Here is a 26,718-nt window from a genome sequence, read left to right as displayed (position 1 = left end):
TAATGGGATTATCACATCCCTATCTCTACTTGCAAAAGTTCGATAGATCATTGATAGGACACCATGGGCCTTCCTTGCAACCTGTTTACAATGCTCTGAGAAGTTCATGTCTAACCGTATCGTAACACCCAAGTCCCTTTCCTCCAGTACTGGGTTTAGTTGAACTCCACCAAGTGAATACATTATTTTGGGATTACTGTTTCCCAGATGTAATACCTTACACTTTGTTGGATTAAAGCATAGCTGCCATTTTTCTGACCATTCCTGAAGTCTATCTAGGTCTCTCTGAAGAAGCTCAGCTTGACAGTGATCATTAACTACTCTACCAATTTTAACATCATCTGCAAATTTAGACATCACGCCCTCTATCCCTTCATCGATGTCGTTTATGAAAATTAAAAACAACAGTGGTCCTAATTTGAGGAATAGCCATTTATCACAAGCCTCTGCCTCCTGCCCCGAAGCCATCCTGCTATCCATCTAAGGATTTTCCCAGTGATTCCAGCTTATAAAGCAACTGCTCATGTGGGACTGAGTCAAAAGCTTTGCTAAAATTCTCTCACAGCTCGTGAGTGACCCTTTCAAAATGCGAACCAGATTTGTTAAACGTGATTTTCCCTTTATTCGATCCAAATGATCCTGAATTCCACCCTTGATCATTGCCTCCATGATTTTCCCTACCACTGAAGTCAGACTGACAGGTCAATAATTTCCCACTTTACTCTTAGAGCCACCCTTATGTATGGGAGATAAGTTGGCACTTTTCCAATCCAAGGGAATCTCCCCAGAGTTTAGTGACGCTCGCATAATTAGCCTCAGTGGTTCAATGCACTCACTTGCCGTCTCCCTTAAGATTATAGGGTATATTCCATCAACTCCAGGAGCCATACTGGCCTGTAGGCTCGAAAGTTTTTTTATTAAATAATCTTGCGAAATTTCAATATCATTAATTACATATTTTTCAACTTCGCTCCTACAATTTCCCATTGCCACAAAAGGTTTTTCATTTGTAAATATCGATGCAAATGTTGCTCATATCCAGCCAGTTCCTAAAAAAGGGTGACAAATCCCTCCCATCCAATTACTTCTACTCTTTCTAAAGTAATGGAGAAATCACTTAACTGTCAACTCCTTAAACTATCTAGAAACATTCCGGTCTGAACAACGATCGCCAGTATGGATTCCGTCAGTGTCGATCCACAGGTGATATTCTGGCCTATGTTACCAATTTATGGACAAATTCAATGGAAAAGTTCGGTGAAACACAAGCAGTTGCTCTTGACATCTCAGGCTCTCGATCATGTTTGGCATAAAGGTCTTCTAAACAAGCTTTCATCTTATGGTTTACCAACTGTTTTTTGTAATTGGTTATCCAGTTTTCTCTTTGATTGCTCACTGATGGTAGATGGCTCTCTGTCTTCTCCACTAATGCTGGTTTCCTCCAAGCAAGGTTCTTTTCCTCCTGTATATTAATGACCTTCCGTTGACTGGAAATCCTATCCATAGTTTTGCCGATGATAGCACATTTTCCATTTTGAAAAACCTTGCCCTGCTCAATCAGCTTCAACTTCTCGAATATCCGCTACCAATTTCTTAAATGCCAATCTACAGGTAATTCTCCAGGGGATAAAGACAACTTAGTTGGATTCAATCCTTCTAAAACTCCATCTTGTCTTATATCTTGCAAAAAAGGATTCTTCTTCTCCTATGCTTATCTTTGGTGACACTTCGATTTCTAGGCAAAATGATATATCTCTTGGCGATTACCCTGACTTCTAATCCCTCTTGGCACAAGCACATTACAAATATTGCTTCCTCTGCATCTAAAAAATTTGGTTTTCTCTTTCACTCTTGGTGTTACTTTTCTTCCAAGCAGCTGTTCATTATGTACAAATCTCAAATCTGCCGTATCATGGAATATTGTTCCAACATCTGGGACGGTGCCCCCAAAACCTCTCTCGGGCTTCTAGATTCCATTCAGAAGAGGGTAGTTAGGTTAATTAATGACTCATCTCTAACAGTCTCTCTCTCCACACTCTGTCTCATAGACACTGTTTCTGCTGCATGCCTTTTCTACAGATGCTTCCATGGGCACTGTTCTGAATTTGCTTCTATAATTCCTGCTCTCTCTTTCAAAACAGTCAGAACACGTGCCACCAACATCCATTTACTGTATAACTTGAAACTCACAGAACCAACTTTTAATCTTCCTTGTTTATCCATTCAACTGCCATTTTCTGGAACAACCTTCCTTCATACGTATTTCCTGAAAATTACAGTGTACTGCACAGAAGTTCAAGTCTAACGTCAACAAATATCTTCTTTCGTCCTCTCGACCTCCAACCCATGCACGGGTTGGAGTTTGAGGTATAGGTTCTAATACCTCTCGTGTTTGGGGTTTTCATAAAAAAAAAAAAATGCTCATCTGTCATTCTTTTTTAAATACACTGTACTGCCACTTTATTAGGTACACCTACCTAGTAGCATGTTGAGCCTCCTTTAGTCTTCAAAACAGCCTGAATTTGTCTAGGTATGGATTGAATAAGATGCTGAAAATGTTGTGCAGGAATGGCGTAGCATGCAGACAAGAATATCTGCATGAATATCTTTAGCTCAGTTCCTTGAGATTCAACAGAGGTGTAGGCCTGTAGCAAATAGTCCTTTCCAGCTCATCCCACCGGTGTTCAATAGGATTGAGATCCAGGGACTGAGCGGACCACTGCATCAAAGAAAAGTCATTGTCGTGTTCCTGGAACCATTCCATAGTGATTCGGGCTTTGTGCACCAGCACATTATCCTGCTGGAAGTAACTATCTGATAGGATAAACTGTAAACATGAATGGATGCACTTGGGCAGCAATGATGTTTAGGTATGATGTAGTATTCAGTGTTAATCTATGGGTATCAATGGACCCAACGTGTGCCAAGAAAAACATTCCTACAATAACACTGCCCACACTGTTGTGCAGGCAGATATGAAGTTCTCTGAGCAGTGCAGACGGGCTGCAAGAGTAGCTCATGGAGTATTGTCAATGATATACAGGAATTTTTCCAGCAGGGATAAGGAGGTGATTATTCCATTGTATAAGGCGATGGTCAGGCCACACCTAGAGTACTGTATACAGGTCTGGAGGCCTCATTTCAAGAAGGATGTAGAGCTGCTGGAACGAGTACAGAGAAGGGCAACAAGATTAGTGAATGGAACAAAGGGGTGCTCTTACGAAGAAAGGCTTAAGTTTTGCAAATTACAGTGTCTGGAGACTAGGCACCAGCGAGGTGATCTGATAGAGGTGTATAAAGCCTTGAATGGTTTAAGCATGCTCAATGCTGATGGGATTCTTCCTCTAGCTCAGAAAAATCACCTGAGAGGGCATAAATTCAAATTGAGGAAAGACAGATGTAGGATAGATGTGCGGAAATTTGTCTTTAGCCAGCGGGTGGTTGGTTGGTGGAACAGACTTCCATCCCTTGTGGCGGAGGTTGATAGCCTAAATAAGTTTAAGGCTCAGCTGGACAGGTATTTTGAACGAACAGAGGGGTGAAGTGGAAGTGGTTTTTTTTTTTTTTTTTTTTGGCTGATGCTGCATAAGCTTGCTTTCTTGCATCAAATGCCTATGCTAATGCTAATGCACACCACCTTGCACAGTAGTCGTTCATGTTGTTTTCGCCAAATTCTGAGTCTTCCATCAAACATGATGCACCAGATACTTTGACTCTTCAGACCAAGCAACTGTTTTCCAATCCTCGATAGTCCAGTGCTGGTGTTGCCGTGCCCACAGGAGGCGTGCTCTCTTGTTCTTCATTGATAACAAAGATACGCGATGTGGCCGTCGGCTATTGTAGCCCATGTGCGACTAGTGGTCCATTGCAATATTTTGTTCTGTGCACCAAGGTTGTATTGTGGCCCATCTGTTTGCTTGCATAATGCTAGCCATCCTCTGACCTCTCTCATAAAGCGATTTTCTTCCACAGAAGTGCCATTGAGAGGATGTTTTCTGTTCGTTGCACCATTCTCGATACACCCTTGAAACTGTGGTGTGTGAAAAGTCCAGAAGAACTGCCGTTTCAGAGATGCTTTGTCCAGCATGTCTTGTGCCTACCATGCCACATTCAAAGTCTGTTAGATCACTCCTTTTCCTCATTCTTACTACGGTTTGTATGCTTAACTTATACCAGAAAGGTTGTTCTGCTGCATTTATATCCAAAACTGTGGTCATGTGACTTGCAACGTTGTGGGACAAACCATTTGTGTGCAAAGCAGGGGTCTACCTAATAAAGTGGCAGCATAGTGTATTTATTTGATTTTACGAGTGAAAAAAATCTGCTTGCAAAACATACGTTGAGCCGGACAAAGTGGCCATTTTCATGGCATTTTCTTTTATTAGCAGAAAATTTTCAGGTGGGATAGCCCTGTAGAATTCAAATAGTTTATTTTTGCAGTCCATATACTTATTTTTGAATCATATTTTGGCTTGAAGCTCAATAATTTCAAGTTGCAATCTGGGATTGTAGTTTTCAGCCATAGAAGTAAATGGGTTCTCAAAGAAAGTGTTTTTTCATGGGATTTTATATCAGAGAATCGACTTTCAAACTTGTCAAAAAGTAATTGTAATAACAAAAGGCAACGATTCTGCGGAAATGTATTTCTCCTTTAGCTCAGTACAACACTGAAAATGAACTAAATTGTCTTGCTCAACTGGGATTTAAATAACCTATTCTGAAATGATTTGATGTCACCAAACAAATCAGACCAATTTTCCTTTCCCTTTTAAATTAAGAGTATTTAAATGACTAGAAATGCATGTATGAATTGCAAGATCAAACAGCACTCCATATTTGATAGTTGTTTTATTGGTTTCCCTTTTTCTGTGTTGAAACATTCAGTGATGTTTCAACAGCCACATTAAGGCCATGTGATCTTGTAAAAAAATTTACAGTTGAAATAACCACATTCATAATGTGTTGGAGATCCAATACTTTCCCACAAAGAGCTTCTTGATGCACAATGCAGTGAATTCCAATCGAAGCTCCGATATCTATAATTTTCTTGGTTATTCTACCCCTAAGCCCAATGTTTTTACCAATCATATTTTTTTACACCGCCAGTTGCAACTCCTACCAGGTTTTTAATCCTAACTTTTTGATAGATTTGGCAAAGATTTTCACCTGTAGTTGTTCCGTGCATACTGTGTAGATCAGCTAAATCTTCAACTGGTACAAAATTATCATTAATTCCACGTATGAAGATGAGGAGTTGGGCTGTGTCATTTGCATCAGTATTGTCATCCAGTGCCACACTAAAATATTTCATTTGTTTTGTTTTCCAAAAGTTGTTCGAACAAATTCTTTCCAATATCTTCTACTCTTTGTATAATTGCTTATCGAGAGAAACTGATGTCTTGTATCATTATTCATTTCTCCGGACAAATTTCTTCCACAACTTTTAACAAACAATGCTTAACAAATCCACCATCATTGAACTGTTTACTTTCAAAAGCGATCAAATGTACAACAAGACCTAGAAAATCTTGATAACTGACACGTACAGCAGATAAATTTCTCGACTGATATGTATTCAATATGTTTTGTTGTTTTTCTTAATTTGTTTTGTAACTTAACTTTGAACACTTCTTTTTACAGCAGTCCTTTATGTTGATCATAAGATTTATTATGGAATCAGTGTCGTTTGAATTATATATTGTTTAAAAACTCAGTCTCCTGGCACATCAAACACACTGCATCTTAAGTCCACCTTGGATCAAAACCACCACAACACTCCAAATCGATTTTCCCCTTTTGGAACATTTTTAAGAATGATTTTTTTAAAATTCAATTCAAATTAATAATTAATTCGATGCAAATGAACAAGCTATATCAAAACACATACTGTATTTAGCGTACATATGACTGCACTGAACCACACGTGCATTAGTAGAGGCATACGATGCAAGAAAGCAAGCTTACACAGCATCAGCCAAAAAAAAAAAAAAAGCTGCTCCCACGTCATCCCTCCCTTCATTCCAAATACCTGTCCAGCTCAGCCTTAAATTTATTTAGACTATCACCTTCCACAACAAAAGATGGAAGTCTGTTCCACCAATCAACTAACCCCTGGCTAAAGGCAAACCTCCACACATCTATCCTACAACTGTCTTTGCTCAATTTGAATTTATGCCCTCTCAGTTGATTATTCTCAACAAGAGGAAGAATCCCATCAGCATTCAGCATGCTCCAACCATTCTAGGCTTTATACACCTCAATCAGATCACCTCACAGGTGCCTAGTCTTAAAACATTGTAAAACCTTTCTTCATAAGAGCAACCCTTCGTTCCATTCACTAATCTTGTTGCCCTTTTCTCTCTACTCGTTCCAACAGTTCTACATCCTTCTTAAAATGAGGCCTCCAGACCTGTATTCAGGTGTGGCCTGACCAATGCCTTATACAAGGGGATAATCACCTCTTTATCCTTACTATAAAAATTCCTGTATATCACTGACAAGACACCATGAGCTACTCTTGCAGACCATCTGTGCTGCTCAGAAAACTTCATATCTGTCTGCACAATTACCTCCAGGTCCTTTTCATTCTCTACCAGTCAGTAAAGTATTACCATATGTAGTAATTTACATTTGTCAATGTTAAACTTCATTTGCCACCTCTCAGCCCATCTGCTCAACTTTTCTAGATCCTGTTGCAGCAGCATACTGTCATTAGTGTCCTTAACAACCCTGCCAACCTTCGTATCGTCTGCAAACTTGGACAGCCTGATATACCATCATCAATAGCATTTATAAATACAGAAAACAACAATGGACCCAACACTGAACCCTGAGGACTTCCACTAATAAAATTAGTCTACGAAGAGCAGTGTCCATTGATTACCACTCTGTCTTCTGCCACTCAACCATCCCTTTATCCATAGCAGCAATTTTCCTCCAATGCCACACTGCTCCATTTGTGCAGCAATCTTCCATGTCCAACAGTATCAAAAGCCTTTCTAAGATCCATATCAAAGTTATTCCCTGCATCCAGCTCCTTTGTTACATCATAGTATCCAATCAAATTGGTCAGACAAGACTTCGCCTTAACAAAACCATGCTGTGTCCTAGCTAGATGATCCTGCAGTGCTTCTTTAACCAGTGCCTCCATTAATTTCTGTGGAACAGAAGTTAAACTAACAGGTCTATAATTACTTGTCACCCTTTGATCCTCCTTTGCACATCTCCAGTCCATGGATACCTCCCCCGAGTCCAAGGAAGCTCTCATAATTATGGCTAAGGGTTTGCTTACTTCCTTTGCTGCCTCCTTTAATATAACTGGATAGATTCCCATCCACCCCAGATGCCTTTTTTATGTTTATCTTCAACAATTTCTCCTCCACTTTCCTCTCAGTTACTACAAAATCATCTAGCTCACTGCCAGAGTTTAATTCACCTCTGGCATTTCCCTCCCTGAATAACTCCTCTTCTGTGAATGTAGATGCAAAATACTCAGTTTGTTAGCCACCTGAACAGGATCAACAGTTGAACTATCAATATCCAGTGGACCAATCTGATTTATCGCTTTCTTTCTAGAGTTTACATAAGTAAAGAATTCTTTGCTGTTTTTCTCTGCATCCTTTGCCAAAGATTTCTCATAATGTGCCTTTGCCTGCCTAATCTCCTTTGTGGCTTGGTTACAGACCAGCTTATATCTATCGTAGGCTTCCATGTCACCCATTAATTTATATGTATCCCATGCATTTTTTCTTCTTTGCCACGAGGGTCTCATGAATTGAACCGACATCCATTTAGGCCTGAACCTTGAATAGCATTTCTTAGTTGGTATGAAAAGCCTAGTAGCTTCCAAGATTAATTCTTTGAACTTCCCATTTTGAATTTGCTGTTGGTCCCACCGTATAGAATTTAAATACTGTCTCAGATCCCCGTAGTCAACTTTATGAAAGCAAAAACCCTTCCCTTTACCCCTGATGGTAGTTACCTCTTTGAGTAAATCCCACTTCAGCACACTGTGATCACTGCCACCTAGTGGTTCCTTTATCTGCAGATTCTTAATGCATGAAGACTCACTACTGATAATTAGATCAAGAGTATTAGTCCCTCTAGTTGCCTCCCGAACAAACTGATGTAGAAAACAATCATCCAATAAATCCACAAAAGCCTTGGTGTGAGTGACCAACTCACAAATTCCAGTCAATATCCAGGAAATTAAAATCCCCCATTATAAGACTCCCTGATTTACTAGCCCACTCTATTTCCCTGTACAGTTTTTTTTTTTTTTTTTTATTATACTCATGTTTGATGCAGTCAAGCTGGACACTTGCATGCCTGCACATGCAGTGGCGATCAATGCTGTTTTAGTTCACTTTCTGCACGGGCCTTATAATAATTATTCGCGGGCTGGATCTGGTCTGCAAGCTGTAGGTTGGACACCACTAGTCTAACTTGCTCTTTTCTTTTAAACCACCATTGTATATCATAGATATATTGTTAACTAATGCAGTGGTTCCCACTCAGTGGTTTGGTACTGAACCACTTTGCAAAATTAATGAATTAAAAAAAAAAAAAAAAACACCCAGGATATTGATTCCTGAAACTCCATAAATCTGAAAGTTTGAGAACTACTGCATGTTAAAATTAATGTTGATCTGATAATATATAATGTTCGTCGTTGATGGAACCTGACAAATTTTCAATGGAAGTGCAATGGGCAAGTAAGGGATTGAAGTTGCTTTTAATTAGCACCATTGCTGCTCAGGGCATGAGCAGCAATGGTGTTAGTGTATTCACTGACTTTCAATTTACAGATTTTTTCATTCTAATTTAGCTCTCTGAGTCTTATTGAAAGATAAATTTAAAATAGTAAGAAATATACTACATGATAGCAGATTGAAATATTAAATTAGCAAAATATATATACATTATCTAGCTGACCCCTTACAAGTGGACAAAGAATGTATTAACTTATAACACCATCAGCCTCACATAGCAATTGCTACGTGAGGCTGATGGTGTATGGGAGGAATGTTCCTACAAGCGTACAGTACTTCTTTAAAAAAAAGAATTATTGACTAGCACCTTTTGCTCTACCATTTCCTTCTCTCTCTACAGAAGCGAAGTACTATAAGCTTGTAGGAACAGTTCTGCCACCACTGCAGGTAGGATGTAACAAAGCGGACTTCATGTTCCTCAGCAAATGTCAAATTTTTCAATGAGTTATTGCTGAAATACATGTTTCCAGGATGGGGGAGCAAGCAGGCCTATCCAAATGGATAATACTGTCATCTTCCAATATGTTGACCAGCTGTACCTATTGGGTTGAATGTTGTCCAACTGCCTATGGCACCAATGTAGGGATGGACCAGAGGTCACAAGATTTCACTTCTATACCTGCATATGGTCAAGGTTCAATTCCTGATTATACGGAGATTGTGTGGCTGTACACTAAAATCACCCTCATGCTAGCAATCCATTAACGAGTGTTCCTGTGTATACAAAGTTTTTTTTTTTTTGGGTTCCATTATTGCACCACACTAGGACACAACGTGGATTTCACTACAGGCTGTACTTACCTGTGAAAAGCACTTGGACCTGCAGTTCATCAGTCTGTACAACATTCAAGTGCCCACTTTCTTTTTGCCCCATGAGATTGGGCACTCAATGGAACACACACCACTAGTCTTCTCATATATCTCTGCAGACAATTTTAGATGGTCCAGATGGCTGAGAATCATTGAGCGGGAAACAGAGATACGGTGTAGAAAAGTTTGAGAATGAACTAGGTTTGAAAGCAAGGTTGTCAAGTAGTTGAATATATGATCAATTTATTTACCCATTGGCTGATGAGAGTGCAACAGAATTATACTCAGTTGACAAATTTTCAATATGAATCTCTAAATTTGTGTGGAGTTAGGTGTCCATTACTTAAGTTCATTCTACGTAATAAATCTCAAAACTTGTGAATTTTTCCATTCACATAGCATTTAAAAGATTATGATATATGAGAGGGACAAAAATATGCAGGATTAGAAATTTACAATATATGTTGAGTGATGGGAATTATTTAATACTAAAGTGCATCAAAGCTGGCTGGATTTGTGGAATAAAATGCAAAAGAACAGAATACAAATAGAATAAAGAAGAATGTTGTCTACTATGTCCCTTCTTATCATGAATCATAAGACACTATCATCCAAAATGTCCAAAGGACACAGCATATTAATAACCTCAAAGCTCACCAGAGGAATGGTTTGAAAGCTAAGGCTTTATTCTATGTAAACTACAGCAATGCAAAGTACATCAGTGGACACTGAAGAACTTTGCCAATTACCACCCCCCATGCCTTCCCCAAAAGTGTACCTGTTGATGAAAAAAGTATGGGGAAAAAATGGTTTTCAGCAGCTGGTACAATTTATGGGGGTGGTGGAAAGAGTTTTCAAACTTGCCAGGAAAATAAATTTCTGTTTACTGGGGATGGCTAAGAGCAGAAGAGTTTACAATTTCGTTGTAACTGTTTTACTGCAGTTGATTTACTAGCCAATAATGGGCCATGCATTTGTATTTATGTATGGGCTCTACTCACCGCATACAAATTTGTGTTGGGGAATATAATATTCAGGTTTACAGTCTTGGTCATTATTTTTTCACTGGCAAACTTCTTACAAGGCTTTCCTTAATTCTTTAGTCTTCACTAGGTAAGTATTTCACATGATTATGATTTGCACAGCATGGTGCTACAGCCATCTACTCTTGTGGGAGGTTTGGAGATTACTGATGGAGAAAAACAAACCAATATTGCCATAATAATACCTTTAATGGGTGGATTCTATCCTTTTGCATATTATTTCACAAATACACAAATCTTCAAAAGTACCAGCTTTCAATGGATAATAAGATTGTCTCAGCAAGCTTTGCTGTACTTCCATAAGTGCTAAAAACAAATTTTCAATCTCAATTTATGGAATATAAAATTTAGGAGATTCATCCTAGCCCTTTATTACAATAAGACAGTACTATAAACACAGTATGAAGAATTTATTTATAACAGATTTCTGACAATGGTACCACACTGAAACTGTCATGAAATCTACAAACAACTGATGGAACCGGTTTCAAACACTGACATAGATCATTAAATCTAGGAAATAGCACTCCTAGAATTATGGTGTAGTCAGTTGTGAAGAACGATGAGTTTGTGCATGAGTCCGTTATATACGAGAAAGCTGGTGCAAGAGGCTGGAAGGTAACACAGCTTCCACTTTCTCTAACACATAACTGAGAGGCAAGGACAACCAACTGATCACCTGTATTAAAAAAAAAAAAAAATTAGTTGCCATTAAATATTGGAAATACCACTGCTCTTACTTAAACATTATTCTTAAATTACATAAGTGCACCATTTAATCATAATAAAGCAGATAGCAGAAATATCATTTGAATATAAAGAGCATTTATGTGGTTTCTTGATTTAACAACAGCTGATAAAGTAAAAATTCAAGATGTAATAATAGAAATCTTACAGCTACGCAAAGTTCCTCAACAATAAGTGCATAATCAAAATATCACAGAAAGACTGAAGGAATAAGACAAGGAGACTTGTCAAGTCCTCTGTTTAGTCTGATAATGCATAATGAATTAATAAAGGAAATATAATATGGTATGGCATTACTAAAGGCAACACACAAAAATGATTTTCAAAGAATGCTACATGATTTTAAGAAGAAAGCAAAAGTATAAAATATGGAAATATCTACAGGGATTCTAGTAATAAACAGTTTAGGAATAACTTAAGAAGTAGAACAAGCATTAAAAGCAAATAAAACATTTCACTAAAGTTAAAATGTATGTTATAACAAAACCGATAAGATATGCAGCTGAGACAAGAGGTACAATGGCAAAAATAAAACGACTGAAATGAAAACATTAAGGAAAATAACTAATAAAATGTTAAGAGAAAGTTAGAGGAAATTAACAAACAATGTAAAATACAATCTTAATAGAACATGTGGATAAAGAGGAAAAACACATAGTATGGAGAATGACAGGAAGACAAAAATATTTTAAAGAGCTGGAGCCATAGGTAACTGAAATAGAGGAAGCCCAATAAGAAAATGGAAAGATGATCTAAACCCAATGAGCAGAATGCTTAACGTAAGAAGAGGAAGATTAGTCTGTTGAAAGAAAAATATAATAAAAACAGGATAATTTGTGACTAAATGTTCAAAATGGCCTCCCTACTGTTTCCAAATATTGACATGGTTCCAAGTTAAACACTTGTACCATTCTCTGCTATGAAAATATCTTGATATTCAAAGATATTTTCAGTGTTTTTAGATAAAATAGATAATGTGCAAAAATGACAACTTCTGACCTTTTCCTGAGGAGTATTCTTTTTTATTAGCCAATGCATGGTATCTCATATGCACTAATAACAATTAAAGGTTAAGATATATTTACCTATGACTACTGATTTATGGAACGAACCTGTATATATGCATATATAAAAAAAAATTAACCTTCACAATAAGAGGCTTCCATCTTTCATGTTTGGAGAACATGAAAGATGGAAGCCCCACCAGATCAATACAATGTCATTATATGTGATGTAATTAATTTTTTTTAAGTTGCTAAAAAAAAAAGCTTAGACTAGTGTAGCAATTGTGATATTTGACATTTTGTAAAGTTACAATAGGTGTATACCTATAACTTTTGTAATAAAGTACAATTTAATTTTATTTCAAACTTAAAAAAAAAAGCAGAAGCACGCTGTGGTGATGTATAACATAGTTATAGTCCATTCCCAGTTTTAAAAATTAATAACAAAAACTATAAGAGTTATCAAAAATGTATTTTTTTACATTGTAATCAGTTCATGTTTTTTTTTTTAAACAAAAAATAGTTCAAAATTTGGCCCCTAGGTGTATAGAAGGTGATTAATTTTGATTGTTATTGTTTGTTATTTGGTTTTTAAGAGCATTAGCAACTAAGGCCATACTGCTCTGGGGATATGCGGTGGTCATTCCCTGACCTTTCCGCATCCTCCGTATTTGGTGGTCACGGGCTCGAACCCCAGTCTAATCAAGAAGCGTGTGCTACGCACTGCTGCTCCTGCCCACAGAGGCACCAGTTTATTGCATAGAGTTCTGCAGAGAAGCGATAGCAATACTCAGGTAGAAGGGTAGCCGAAATAATAGTGGAGGGAAATATTGCCGCTGCTCCAATGGCTGTATGAAACGAGTGCTGGTGATGCCACCCTACTAGAAGTAAATATGAAATGTGAGTGATTGTTCTTTTTTTTTTTTTTTTTTGTTAGTTGTTGGCGCATCGGCTTCTGTGGCCATACTGCACTACTCTGATCCAAGCCCGAGGCGGGATTCGAACCCGCAACCTTTGGGTTGCCAGACAGGCACTTTAGCCACTCGGCTAGCCCGGTCGGCGGATGATTTTTCCTCACACACCAGCAGTGTCAATGTCAGTGGAAGTTGCTGCCACTTAAGAATGTACTGTGAGCTGAACTGCACATCGCTCCTATGTCTGTTTTGAAGATAGACAATGGAACAAAGAGCAATCAAGTTTTGTATTTGAATGGGCAAAAGTGCCACAGAAACATTTCAAATGATGCATGAAGTATGGAGAGAATTGCCTGGTTTGAATGACAGTTTATTTGAAAAGGTGCAGGAAATCATTACCAAAAGACTGATGTGCAATTCTCTGAATGATTTCAGAAGATCTGTGCATTAATAAGGAAATCATTCAACAAATAATAAACCAGGATTTGAAGAAAACGAAGATCTGTATGTGGTTTGATCCACATTCATTAACAGAATGTCAATGACAGGGGCGAGTTGAACACTGCAGAAAACTCATTGAGGCTGCTGAAGGCAAACCCAACTTCCTGAATTCGACCATTAGATGACGAAACGTGGTGTTTTTGGTACGATCCTGCAACAAAGCGGCAAACTCTCCCAAGCCAAAAAAGTTCCTAAAGGTCAAAAATTAAAACCACGCTCTTCACTTTCTACAATAGTAAGAAAATTGTGCACAAAGAGTCCATGCCTAGTGGCCAAAGTGTTACTGCTGCCTACAATCTGGCTGTTTTGAAATATTTATTGCAGAGAATCTGTCGTATGCAGCCTCAGTGTGGAGAAGATGGCAGTTAGTTCCTCCTGCACAACAACGCACCAAGCCACAAGGCTCTCACTGTTCGGGAGTTTTTGGCTAGCAAAAAAGTCGGTATACTGTTGCATCCACCGTATTCACCAGACAGCCCCATGTGACTTTATTTTGTTCCTGGAGCAAGCTCAAGGCATCATTGAAAGGCTGTTATTTTCATGACGTTGACGCCATTCAGAGCTGTGACGAGAACATTGAACAGTATACCAGTCACAGCCTTCCACCAGTTATTCCGGTTGCTCTGTGATCGCTGCATGCAGTGTGTGGATGTGGTAGGAAGTTACTTTGAATAAACTAAAGTTAATTTGATTATTTATGGGATCATTTTTTTCTAGCATCAATCTAGTCTTCCAATTGCTGCACTGTGTAATTCCCTGCTTCCTTACTAAATATTTTCTTAACAGTGACATCATTAAAATGGCATTCATAATGGAATTTTACTGTTAACATGCACATTTTTAAAAGGTTAAAAGTGAATAATAATACACAACAGTGAATAATCTATCAAATACTCTAAAACTTACAGTCCTTGCTAGGGCTCCCATTGGTTCAGGGTACTGATGCGTTAACAATGCTAACAGTGCTGTGAAAGAACACAAGCCTGCTGTAAACAGTATAAAAAATGGCAGTTCTTTCTTGGGGTATACTGATACCTCGTGAAATACTAGAGAGAGTGAAAACAAACAAATATAATTATAAATAAATAAAAAGCTATCAAAAATTCAATTCAATAATAAAAAAAAAATCAATGTAATTATTAACTTCAAATAATCCAGTACTTCTTTCATTTCTAAATTTAGTCTCCAACATTCTTTTATATTCTGTTCCAGCCTTTCATTCCTGTATTAGAATTCTTTCATTCATTTGAAATCTTGTAAATTGACGGCTATGAGGTTATTAAAGAAAGTTGAAAACAGATGGAAACAGGAAAGGTAGTAAAAGTAGTGTTTCAGCATCTGCTTTTATTTTATAGTGAATTAAATTCAGATTCTGTCCATATCATCTTCTTTTTTTTTTTTAATCAGAATATTAGAAGACTTTAAAAATAAACTGAATACTTTGGTTGATCTTAATTCTATCATGATTTTAATGTTTTTAACTATTCCAAAAACAGTTAAATCAGAACCAATTCTGCAGGATTTCTGGATCTTAGTGCTTATGCCATCTCAAGACTATTAAAATCAAATTTTAATATCACTGGCATATTAATGCCAATATTATTTAAATGAGAATAAAACAGAAGAGATTCTTACTCAGCAGCTGGGAGTTTTTATTTTTATTATTGCTATTATTAATTTCAGTAATTCTTTTTCTCTTCCAATAGTTTAAGAAATTTTGAACATTCTCCAGATTCCTTCTCCCCCCACTACACCATAAGGAATAGAAATAATGCAAGGTATTCGCCACATAGTACAAGGAAATCACAGACTTTTGTTGCACTGGTTAAAAAAAAAAAAAAAACCAACCAAGCAGATAATAAAATACAAATTATACGCTTCCCTCCTCATACAGGAAACTATCCAGCTGACCTTTGAATTTGTTCAAACTGTCAGCCTCAACTAAGTGCAAGGCAACTCGTTACAGCTGTCAACGACTCGGTGGCTAAAAGAAAGCTTTCTACAATCTAATCCAAACCTCAATCCCTGTAATTTGAATTCATAGCCACTAGTTCTGGAATTCTTTATAACAGTGAAAATTACACCTTCATTCATTTCACTAATCTCTCTCAGTGCCTGGTTGCCAAGCTCCGAGGCCTACATAATTGGGAAATGAATTATGTAGGCCTCGGAGTACTTGCTACAGGATAACATTTGATAAATCATCGATAGGACACCCACTGGGCTATCCTGGCTGCCTGTATTGTGACTCCCTGATCCCTTTATTCCTCTACTGTTTTTAATTCAACTCCACCAAGTGTATAATTTATTTTGGGATTGCTCTTCCCCAAATGTAAGACCTTGCATTTTGCTGAATTAAAACTTAGCTGCCATTTTTCTGACCATTCCTCAAGCCTATTCAAGTAATCTTGAAAGTGCACTGCTTGGCACTGATCATTAACGACTCTACCAATCTTTAAGTTGTCTGCAAATTTTAAATCACACCTATCTCTTCGTCTATGTAATTTATGAAAATGAGAAACAACAGTGGTCCAAGACTGGATTCTGGTTATTGTATGAACTCTGAAAACAAATGAATCTGGAATTTCTGAATCGAGGGCATACCAAAAGATTGTGTTTTACTGAAAGCTGGACTTGACATTGAACACAGAGCGGGGGATTTTTGTTTGCCAATAGATGAAAATGAATAAGATGAGTATGGCCAATTCTCAGTCTGGCAAGTATTACTTCTTCTCTGCGACTCTCTCTGATGCTGGAGTTCCATATTTCTGGATTAGGTTTTATTTCCTGTAGTTTATTGTTGACTTCATTTTTCCATATTTGGGCCCATTCATTTTCACTTTCTCTAATAATGATTGGACTAAAATCAGTGTGTGGAACTATCCTTGTTCTGTTTGGCAGTTCTGATGCTGACTTAGCTGCAATGTCTGCTTTTTCATTGCCTTCTATTCCGCAGTGTCCTGGGATCCAGCAAAGAGTTATTTCAGAGTGTTTCTTTTGACAGAGGTTGATTAGAAAGTCAATCTCTTGTAAAAGAGGATGACAAGAATGTCGTTTACCCTGTATGGCTGAAATAGCACTGAGTGAATCCGAGTATATTAAGACAGAGAGGGACGACTGTTGACATATTTCACTTAATGCAAGCTGAATAGCATACAGTTCTGCAGATAGAATGCTGCACTCAACTGGAAGAGATTTTGAAATTACATGCGAAGGGAACACGGCTGCTGCACCTATATGTGACTGGGTCTTAGATCCATCCGTATAGATTATGAGTTTCCCAGTGTGTTGTGAAGTATAGTTGGCATGCAACTGTCGGATATTACATAGTGGAATGGTATTTTTTGGCCACTGAGCGAAGTAAAGATCAATGTTTATATGATGTCTATTCCATGGAGGTAAAGGCATATTTGCACTTTCCACAATTTTGTTGAGATCGAGTTTCCACTTTTTTATTACTTCTTGAAGACGAATCCCAGCAGGTCTGGATTCATAAAGTGTTGGCCATAAAGGTTGGTTGAGGTATACCCAACAGGGGTGAGTTGGAAAGCTTCTTATTTTGGCAGAGTAGGCGTTGTCTTCTAAGATAAAGGGGAGGGTCGTGTGCTTCTATATACAAGCTTTGTACTGGCAAGGTCCTGTAGGTGCCTAGTGCTGATTGAAGGGCACTGTGTTGAATGGTGTTCACAGACCATAAGATGCTGTTTTTAGCTGATGCAATACTATAGCTCCATAGTCTAATCGTGACCGGATTAGAGAAGAATATAAATTCAGCACCACAAGATGTTGAGGATACTGCACGAAGGATGTTTAGTTTCTGGAGGCACGTAGTTCATAGAGAGGTTACATGTTTATAGAAATTTAATTTGGTATCTAAGTTCAGACCCAATAATCTTATGGAATCTGTCATCGGTATTTCTCTGCCTTTCAGTTTTAATACAGGTTCCGGATGAAGCGATCGTAATTTACAGAAGTGTATTGCTGCTGTTTTCCCCTCGGTTAATTGATAGCCGTTGCTTTCTGTCCAAGTTTCAATTTTGTTTATTGCTATCTGTAGTTGTCTTTCAATGGTAGCCATGTTCGATGATTGACAGGAAATAGCAAGATCGTCTGCATACATATAAACTTCTACTGTGGCTGGGATGTCTCTTATAATGCTACTGGTACGTAATGCAAAGAGTGTGGCACTTAAAATCGATCCCTGAGGTACTCCTTCTTGTGTGTGAATTTTGGACAGCTCATTCTGAATGAATCTAGGCAGGTTACCTCTCAGTCCAAGTTTGTATAAGTCTTGGAGGATTCCATATCTCCAGGTTGTATCGAATGCTTTGGTAATATCGAAAGTTATCATTACCATGTGCTGTTTTTTAAGAAAAGCATTTCGAATGTGAGCTTCAACCTTGATGTGGACATCAGTTGTACTCCTGTTACGGCGGAAACCAAATTGATGGCATGATATAGCATCTTGATCTTCAACAATCCAGACAAGTCTCTTGTGAACCATCTTTTCTATTATCTTTCCTAAACAGCTGGTCAAAGATATAGGACGATAACTATTGGGGGAGGAAGCATCTTTACCGGGTTTTGCTATGGCTACAACAACTGACTGATGCCATGTATCAGGGTAAACATTCTCCTCAAAGATTCTATTGTAAAATTTCAGTAGTATAGATTTTGAGTTTGAGTTGAGGTGGCGAAGCATTATGTAGAAAATGCCATTTGATCCAGCAGAACTATTTCTAGAATTCTGGAGAGCTTCGTTGAGTTCATTCATAGTGAACGGAAGGTTATAAGAATAAGATTGTTTTGTAACAAAGTTAATTTTATATTTTTCCACGGACATTTTTTTGTGTCTAAATGAGTCTTCATAAGATTGAGATGAAGTGACTGCAAATGTCTCTGCAATATCAGTTGGAGAAGAAATATCTATTCCTTTCCAGGACAGGATTGGGGCTTTGGTTTGTTGACACTTTCCACTGAGAATGTGGATCTTTCTCCAAATTATTCTGGGGTCAGTGTTTCTGCAGATAGTAGAACTGAATCGAATCCACACATCCTGTTTAGCTTTTCTACGAATTTGGCGTGCTTCAGCTTTCAGCCGTTTATAGTTTATAAGGTTCTCCATTGTAGCATTTCGACGAAAAATGTTCCAAGCTTTGTTCTGTTTCCTTTTGGCAAGATAGCAATCCCTTGTCCACCAACTATTATACCTTTGTTTCGTAAGGTTAACTTTTGGTATTGCGCTAACAGCAGCTCCAAGTAGTTCTTCTACTATATGTCTAGTGGCATTATTAATAGGTGCAGTAAGAATCAAATGGTTATCAAATTGCGCTGTTTTCGAAAACTTCTCCCAGTTAGCTCGGTGAAAATTCCACGTAATTCTTTGGTTAGATGTATAGTTTGTATCCGTCTGTATTTTGCAAATTATAGGAAAGTGATCACTGTTTGAAGGTCAGTTAATACTGTCCAATCAAAGCTAGGATAAATGGACGAGGAACATATGGACAGATCCAGAGCAGAGCTAGAACCTGTAGGCAAGTGGATATAAGTATGCACACTGGTATTCAGTAGTGTTAAGTGGTGGTTATCAAGTACAGTTTCGATCATCCTCCCTCTACGATCTATGTTCGGGGAACCCCACAAAGGATGATGAGCATTTAGATCACCTAGAAAGCATACAGGTTGGGGCAGTTGATTAAGTAAGTTGTCACGTTCTGCAATGGAACATGAAACGTTTGGTGGAATATAAATGGAGATAAGAGTGAGATTAATTCCAAGAACAATACGAACGGCTACTGCTTCTAGATTAGTGGAAAGCTGAACGGGTTTCGATGGTACATTACTACAAACTAATATTGCTGCTACTCCTCTTGCTGGAGACTCAGAACATCTGTCACATCTATACAGCGTATACCGTGAGAAGTATGGGGTATAATTTAATGATAAATAAGTTTCCTGTAGACAAATACATGCAGGATCATGCTGGTGCATTAAGTATTTTAATTCGTCAAGATTGCTTCTTAGTCCTCTACAATTCCATTGAATAATTTTCTGCATTACTTGGGTTTAGGTTAGGTGGATTGATCTGATCGTTTGTTCTTCCCTCGATCCTGTTTATATTTCTCTCGTTTTGAAAAGACTGGGTGAGTAATATCCATCTCATCATCAGCATGAAGCAGGAGAACAGCATCTTCATTATCTAACTTCTCATCGATTTCCATAGTTCGTTCAGTTGGTTTATTTTGTGTACGATGAGCATCTTTCTCCTTTGATAACGTGCCTGAGTTGGGAACGTCTTGTGGCTTGGATGGCTTTGTATTAGTAACATTTGATGGACTCTTTGTCTTTGTTGCTGTCAGTGTCTCAGCATCCACAAGGATGGATCTAGCCCATTGAGTAAGAGATAATTTAGGAGGAATAGTAATATAAGTCTGTGTAGAAAATTCTTTAGTGTTTTTGACTGCATTGGTATATGTTTTGCCAGGTATCACATTTAATATCTGTTTACGTGCCTCTTGGTAAGATACATTTTTCTCTACCTTGTACTTCATTATTTTCTTTCCCATTTTTCATAATTTGCAAGTTCTAGAATATGCGGGATGAATACCCTGGCAATTGGGACACTTTGGCGTTGCTGCTGTACATTCAGTTTGGGAATGGTCTGATGAGCCACACAGGGGACAGATTGTCTTACCTTGGCATACTGTTTGAGAATGACCATACTTCTGGCATTTAAAGCATCTGAGTGGATTTGGTATATAAGGTCAGATCTTACAGGAAAGGTAGCCAGCTTTTACTTATTCTGGGAGATTCGGACTGCTGAAGGTAAGGATAACATTTCTTGTGGGTGTAAGGACACCATCTTGTTTGGTCATAATTCTCTTAGCACCGACAACATGTTGTGCTTTAAGTTCTTCGGCAATTTCTTCCTCAGAAACATTAAGGAGGTCCCATTCCGAGATGACTCCCTTTGAGGTGTTTCAACTTCTGTGCGGGGTTACTGAAATGGGAAGGCCTCCGAAGGTCGTTTGCTTCAGGAGTTGTCTAGAATGACTGGGATTGGAAGTTTCTATAAGATCTCCTGAGCGAAGGCATTTGACAATTTTGGGAGTACCTGCTTTTCTGCACAAGAAATGGCGATAAGCTACTAAGAGGTTTCGTTGATAAAGAGTGTAAAATTAGAAAAGCAGGTTGGTCATGTGAAGAATCATCTTTTTTGATTCTTTTTGCTTGAGATGACTCAAGTTCATGCGAGCACGTAGGCTCTACAGTCGGTGATATTAATGGGTCCATAATTGCTCCCTTTGCTCCTTCTCGGCGAAAAGGAGCAATTATGGGTCCATAATTGCTCCTTTTCGCCGAGTATTGGATTTATACTCAGACTACCAGCCCCGCCACGTGGAGGTAGGAGCGGTGACACCAGTGACCAAGCGATACGAGATTAGTGGTTAGTTTGTTAGAGAAATTGGTTATATATATATATATATATATATATATAAAAGAAAGGTGTCTTTCCTTCCTTGATACGAAGCTTAGTTCTTTATTTAGAAAAAGCCAAAATTAAATAACTTTAAATAAAGAGGGTTTTAACAATCTCTACAATCTGTCGCTGAGAGAAAAGACGCTTTCAAATCACTTGGGAAATATCGCTATGATCACTCGCTTGGCACTTGGGGCCGGAATGGATGCACTGAAATGAAATTTTCATGGTTTGAATATAAAAGTCATACTAACTTGTTTCTTTTAACAGAAAAAAAAAGCAATAATGACAGATAATTTTTCTGACAGAATGCAGTTCTAGTTGGATCTTAAGTATTGGAGAGAAATCAATCAAACAACTTGGTATACTGTACAAGTCAGCTTCTATTTTTTGCTTTGAAAATTTGTCTTAATCATATAATCACCATAGGAGCCACCAAGTGTCTTTTCTTACAATCATCTTTCGTATCTCACACAGTGGCATATCACAGCAAAATCTATATTAAGAACTAATGTCCAATATTTAATTCAATTATTTCTGTTCTTCCAATTAAAAGTTTACATTTACATTTTAGTATGTTGCACAGTAAACCGCAAAGGAAGTAGGAAGTGTATAGAGTATGCCTCCATGTAGAAGGCCACAAAACCAAACCTGACAGGCATAGGTGATGATGTGACATCACTCTTATTGATACTATATGTGCATCAGGTGGTTTTGGTTATGTACCCAAGCTATTACTTGTCTGTTTACTATTGTACTGCAAATTGTTTTTTCTATCAGCAATACCTCAACATGGAGGCACATTTGCTACACAAGAAACTAACAATCTTGAAAGTTTACTTTTATTATTATTGTAGTTTTGCTGTTTAAAACCAATGATTATTTTCAGAAGAAAAATTACACCAAAATTAAGTTTCCAACAGAGATTTGGTTTACATTCACACAATGAAAGCTGAACAGATGAAAGAGTTCACCTTAAACTTTTAGATGATTTTCTGGTACATGAAAAGTAAGCTTGTATGTATGCCAGAATGTTTGGTATATAGGATCTCAACAGGTATATACGAATTTAAGGTCCAAACTTTATACCTAGTATCTAAGTCAATTAATGGGTTTAGTGGTAATTTTTTTTACCTTCAAAAGTCAAAATTATATGCTGGAATATATGGTTCCTCTAGTAAGAGTAAAATTACCACTTTTCATACGTTTTAAAGGAATACTTACTTATAATCACTCTTTGAAATTTATCAACACATGTTCTAAAATATTTTATTACTGTATTAGAGATATGAGTGCTTCTTAACAATAATTAATTTTATTCTTCTAATCGGGTTCTCTGTTGGGTCAATAGTAGGCTACAACAACAGTGGTACACTTGTTCGACACCTATTTGGCCTAAACTTTATAAACAAAGTTCAAAATCTTACTCCCTAATGTTTATTATTGCTACTTACATATGGTTTGCTTTTAACCTGATTGACAAAGAACTTGGTGACTCTGGGAAGAGATGCAAGACAGCATAAAGGAAGAATCTAAAAAAAATTTTCCCAACTTACAAGGAAGGAAAATGGAACAAGGTGACTCTCAGAACAAGCTTTCAAAAGTGCAGAGAAGAGAAGGATGAAAGCCAAGAGCAATTTTCAAAACTGAAGCCACCTTGTTCCCTTTTTTCTTATTTGTAAGTTTGGGAACTTTTTTTTTAAGCTTCTAGGATCTTTTCAAAAAGATCAGAGAAATTTTCTGAAAAATTCACACAAAGAGTGGAATCATAAAGAATAAGCACAGAGAAGCCCACAATAGCATTAGCATCCCCAGAGAAATAAAAAGATGGAAAGAATACATGAAAGTTTATAAGCAGGACTGTAACATAAAAGAATCATTCATAAGAAGCAAAGAGCTCACCAAGGAGCCAGTGCTGATGCTGGTAAAATGATAAAACTTCTTAAGAGAGTCAAACAAGAGAGAACACAGAGTCTGGACTCCTGTTAAACTTAAAGAAGCTAAAGATGATATTGATTGAGATGATCAACAGATTTAGCAATGAGGAAGATTAAATAGTGGTAGTAAATAGTTTTTTCTTGGGTTCCAGAATTAATAAGGATGGACAATGTGCTACAGAAACTAAGAGAAAATTAACTCTGGGAAGGAAAGAAATAACAGAACTGACTACAATTATGAAGGATAAGGATGTACTAACACTAAGACCAGAATTGTGCTAATTTTTCCTGTGGGTATTGTATGGGTGAGAGAGCTGGACATGGAGAAGTGAGAGGAAGGTTAACTCCTTTTAACTATGGATCTAGATAAGGCTGCTCAGGATCCCTTGGATGGGAGGAAAACCAATCATTTGGTATTGGGCAAATAAAGCCTACACACTCCCTTGAGGCCATGATATTCAAGCAGAAGCTGTACTACTTTGTACAGGTAATGGGCACACACAATTCCTTGAAGAAGGCAAGGAATATGCTTGGGAAGACAGGAAATTAGAAGACGAGAAAGTCAATGTTTAAAAATAAATTTCTTGTTTATACTCCGGCACAACCACCAGGTCAGAGGAATTTACAATAAATTATCAATACAAACATTAACTGTATTTATCAGTCATGGGCTTGAACCTCAGTTTACTCAAAGAGTGCATCCTACTGCACTCTTGCACCTGACCACTCATTTAAGGGTGAGATGTCTTTACATGAGTTCCAAAATACAATGGAAGATAGAATGAAATGGAGAGCCCTTATTCAGAGATTCAGCAGGAGTCAAAACAGACTCAGGAAATCAAGGTTTTGAGTACAGTTTCCTGTACTCAAAACCCTCTGCTGGATAATCAACAGCATTCATCGAATGCTGTTGATTTTCCAGCAGAGGTTAGAAAGTGATCTAGGTTAAAGCAGTACAGCTGAAGATCCCTGCATGCTTCTTTTGCTGCCTAGATGAAAGTAGTTTTGAACTAAATACTTGTACTAAAAACACTAAAGAATATATCTTTCACTTCATTGGTGATTGTGAATTTGCTATTACACCATCAAAAAAAATATTAAAAGATCAAATTAATAATTTGTTATTTTGGTCTTCTGGTGATTTTTGTGATGGCACAATAGCAAAGTTCATTTGTATGACATGTGTTCTGCAGTGAGTTTACCTGTGGCTGGATAAACCATATGATCCCTTCCCCCAAGATCATCTAACTATATCACAAAGTGACGTCAGTCCTATAAAAGCTCCTTCCATTCCTGACAAAAAGTATCCCTAATTAAGTTGATAAAAATTAAACCAAGGCTATTTTTTCTTGATGTAAAAGAGCAATTAAACCATTTACTATGCTGCTCTTGTGGACAGTAAGTTCATTTAATGTTTAGAATGACTATTAGCACTCATAAGGTAAATCATTCAATAGCACTAGAATATATCTGTCTCACCTAGCAGTTTGCACATGGTCAACTTTGTTGCATTTTTCTAGAGCAACTTCAAAAAATGGTATGGTAACAAAGTTTTGATTGAAAATAACACACGAGGTAGACTCAGATGCCCCTTCCCAGAAGTCTACACTGAAAATATTTTTGACCAAGAAGTTTTATAAAGTAATGCATTCTATTGAGAGATGTTACTCATAATTAAGTTATACTAATATTCATGCATTATACAAAAAATGCGTGCCTGATACTAGTGTGGGGGTATCAGGGGGTACTAGAGATGAAAAACAGAAAATTTAGAATATTTGCTAAAGTGCGCACGCACACACGCACACACACACACACACACACACACACACACACACACACACTTGATTTTAATGTAATGATTTTTGAATTTATTCAGCATTTTTATCCTAACTAGAGGTGAAAAACAGAAATTTAGGACAGATTTCTGACCTAATACAAGTTTGATGTTTGTGCTTGGTACTTTGGGGATTAGTATTTCCCATTCTTACTAATAATGGCCCTGGAGGCTAAAAAGAATGCACTGGAGAAAAACTGGCTAATAAAGGAGGGGGAATAATTTACAATACTATCTTTATTCAGTTTAATTTACTATTACAAACAGAAACTTCTTCATTTCATATACTGTTAACTGCCTTCTAATATTTTTGGCACTATTAGATTTTTAATGAAAAAGAGTGGCTATTTCTATCCTAAATTTTTCTATTTTCTTGCCTTTAGTCATTAAGGTGCGAGGTTAGCCTGTGCAGACATTGCTCCTTAAAGCTCTTCAAACAGAGAAGTTTTTCCTGATTTATTTTCTGCTTTATTAGTTTAAATTGTCATATTAACTTATTTTCTAGAGTAGCTTTATATTCCTAGTTACGATACTTAGTTTAAAGTTTAAATTAGACAGAGATTTCGTAGATATTACTTAGTATCGGTAACGGTATCAAATCCACGTGTCACAAATTGAACGAGAGGTCTTTTAACCAAATTTAGTCGATTTATTAACCAATTGTTATATCAAATTATCTTCTATAAGTAGATTATAGACCTAGTCAGGATCCTTAGTTTATTCTAAATTGAGATAGCGAGATTTCAAAGCTAATCAATACTTACGAGTCCGTAGAAATACCGTTCGTGAATTCCCGCCATTTTTACACGATAGCATAAGCTTAGTGTAGTATACTGCATAATATAATATTGTCAATTAATCAGTAAATCTATTAATCTTGATAAACTTTATTGTCAGTTAAATTGTATTTTTAACTCTATATATATATAACGACTTAATCGTAACAAATAAGTAATACATAACTATAGTGGTACACGTGATACGGAAGTTGTATAAAGGGAACACTAGATACCGAAAAAAAAAAATATATATATATATATATATATATATATATATATATATATATAACATAACTGTTTTGGGATATAACTTAAGGATTTAATTTTTGTTTTAAATTTTATTGAATTAAATTGGAATCATGACTCTGACCAGAGCAGCAAAGCAAAAGGCTCAAGCTAATGGGAGTGCTGTGGTTCAGGGGAGAACTGAGGGGGGCAGTTGCCCTCTGAATCACAGTCTATTAAAATGCACTGTTTGCTTGATGTTTGCGGAGCAGTCGGGTACGGGACATGATACTGCCAAGGGGGATGTCTTTGTGTGTGCACGATGTAAGGAGTGCAAGGAAATCAGGCGACAACTCAGCGTTGTTATGGGCCTTTATGAGACCTTGAAGGACAGGGTGGATGCCCTCGAAGGAAATAAATTGAGGGGCCCATCAAGCTCTCAGCTGCCCACATCAACGCCAGAGCTTGCACTTGGTCATCAGGCAACACAGGGGCAGCCCCCTAGGCAGAATGCGCTGGTCCCACAGGAACTAGTAGTTGTTGGTGACTCTATTGTCAGGGAAACGGGGAACATGCTTTGTAAAAAGGATAGGTGGAATAGGACCAGGGTATGTCTGCCAGGGGCAAAGGTTGATGACGTTGTAGAGCGGATATCATCTTTTAAGGGCAC

At 37.4% G+C, this 26,718-nt stretch overlaps 1 protein-coding gene across 8 annotated transcripts in view; it reads right to left on the bottom strand.

Moving 5' to 3' along the window:
* Positions 1 to 11,066: 11,066 nt before the first annotated feature.
* LOC150086298 (suppressor of tumorigenicity 7 protein homolog) overlaps positions 11,067 to 26,718 on the bottom strand; it is a 172,335-nt gene continuing 156,683 nt past the window's right edge. For all 8 annotated transcript variants that reach the window (XM_090373812.1, XM_090373814.1, XM_090373813.1 and 5 more), the window contains 2 exons: positions 14,697 to 14,836; positions 11,067 to 11,303 (listed from right to left, as the gene is read on the bottom strand). In XM_090373812.1, coding sequence (XP_090229938.1) covers positions 11,208 to 11,303; positions 14,697 to 14,836 — 236 coding nt within the window. In that variant the 3' untranslated portion in view covers positions 11,067 to 11,207. The remainder of the gene's footprint in view (positions 11,304 to 14,696; positions 14,837 to 26,718) is intronic.

Source organism: Mastigoproctus giganteus, chromosome 5, assembly GCF_048544385.1.
Source record: "Mastigoproctus giganteus isolate SK-2022 chromosome 5, ASM4854438v1, whole genome shotgun sequence".
Lineage (NCBI taxonomy): Eukaryota > Metazoa > Arthropoda > Arachnida > Uropygi > Thelyphonidae > Mastigoproctus > Mastigoproctus giganteus.
This window is presented reverse-complemented; position numbering and strand designations above follow the sequence as displayed.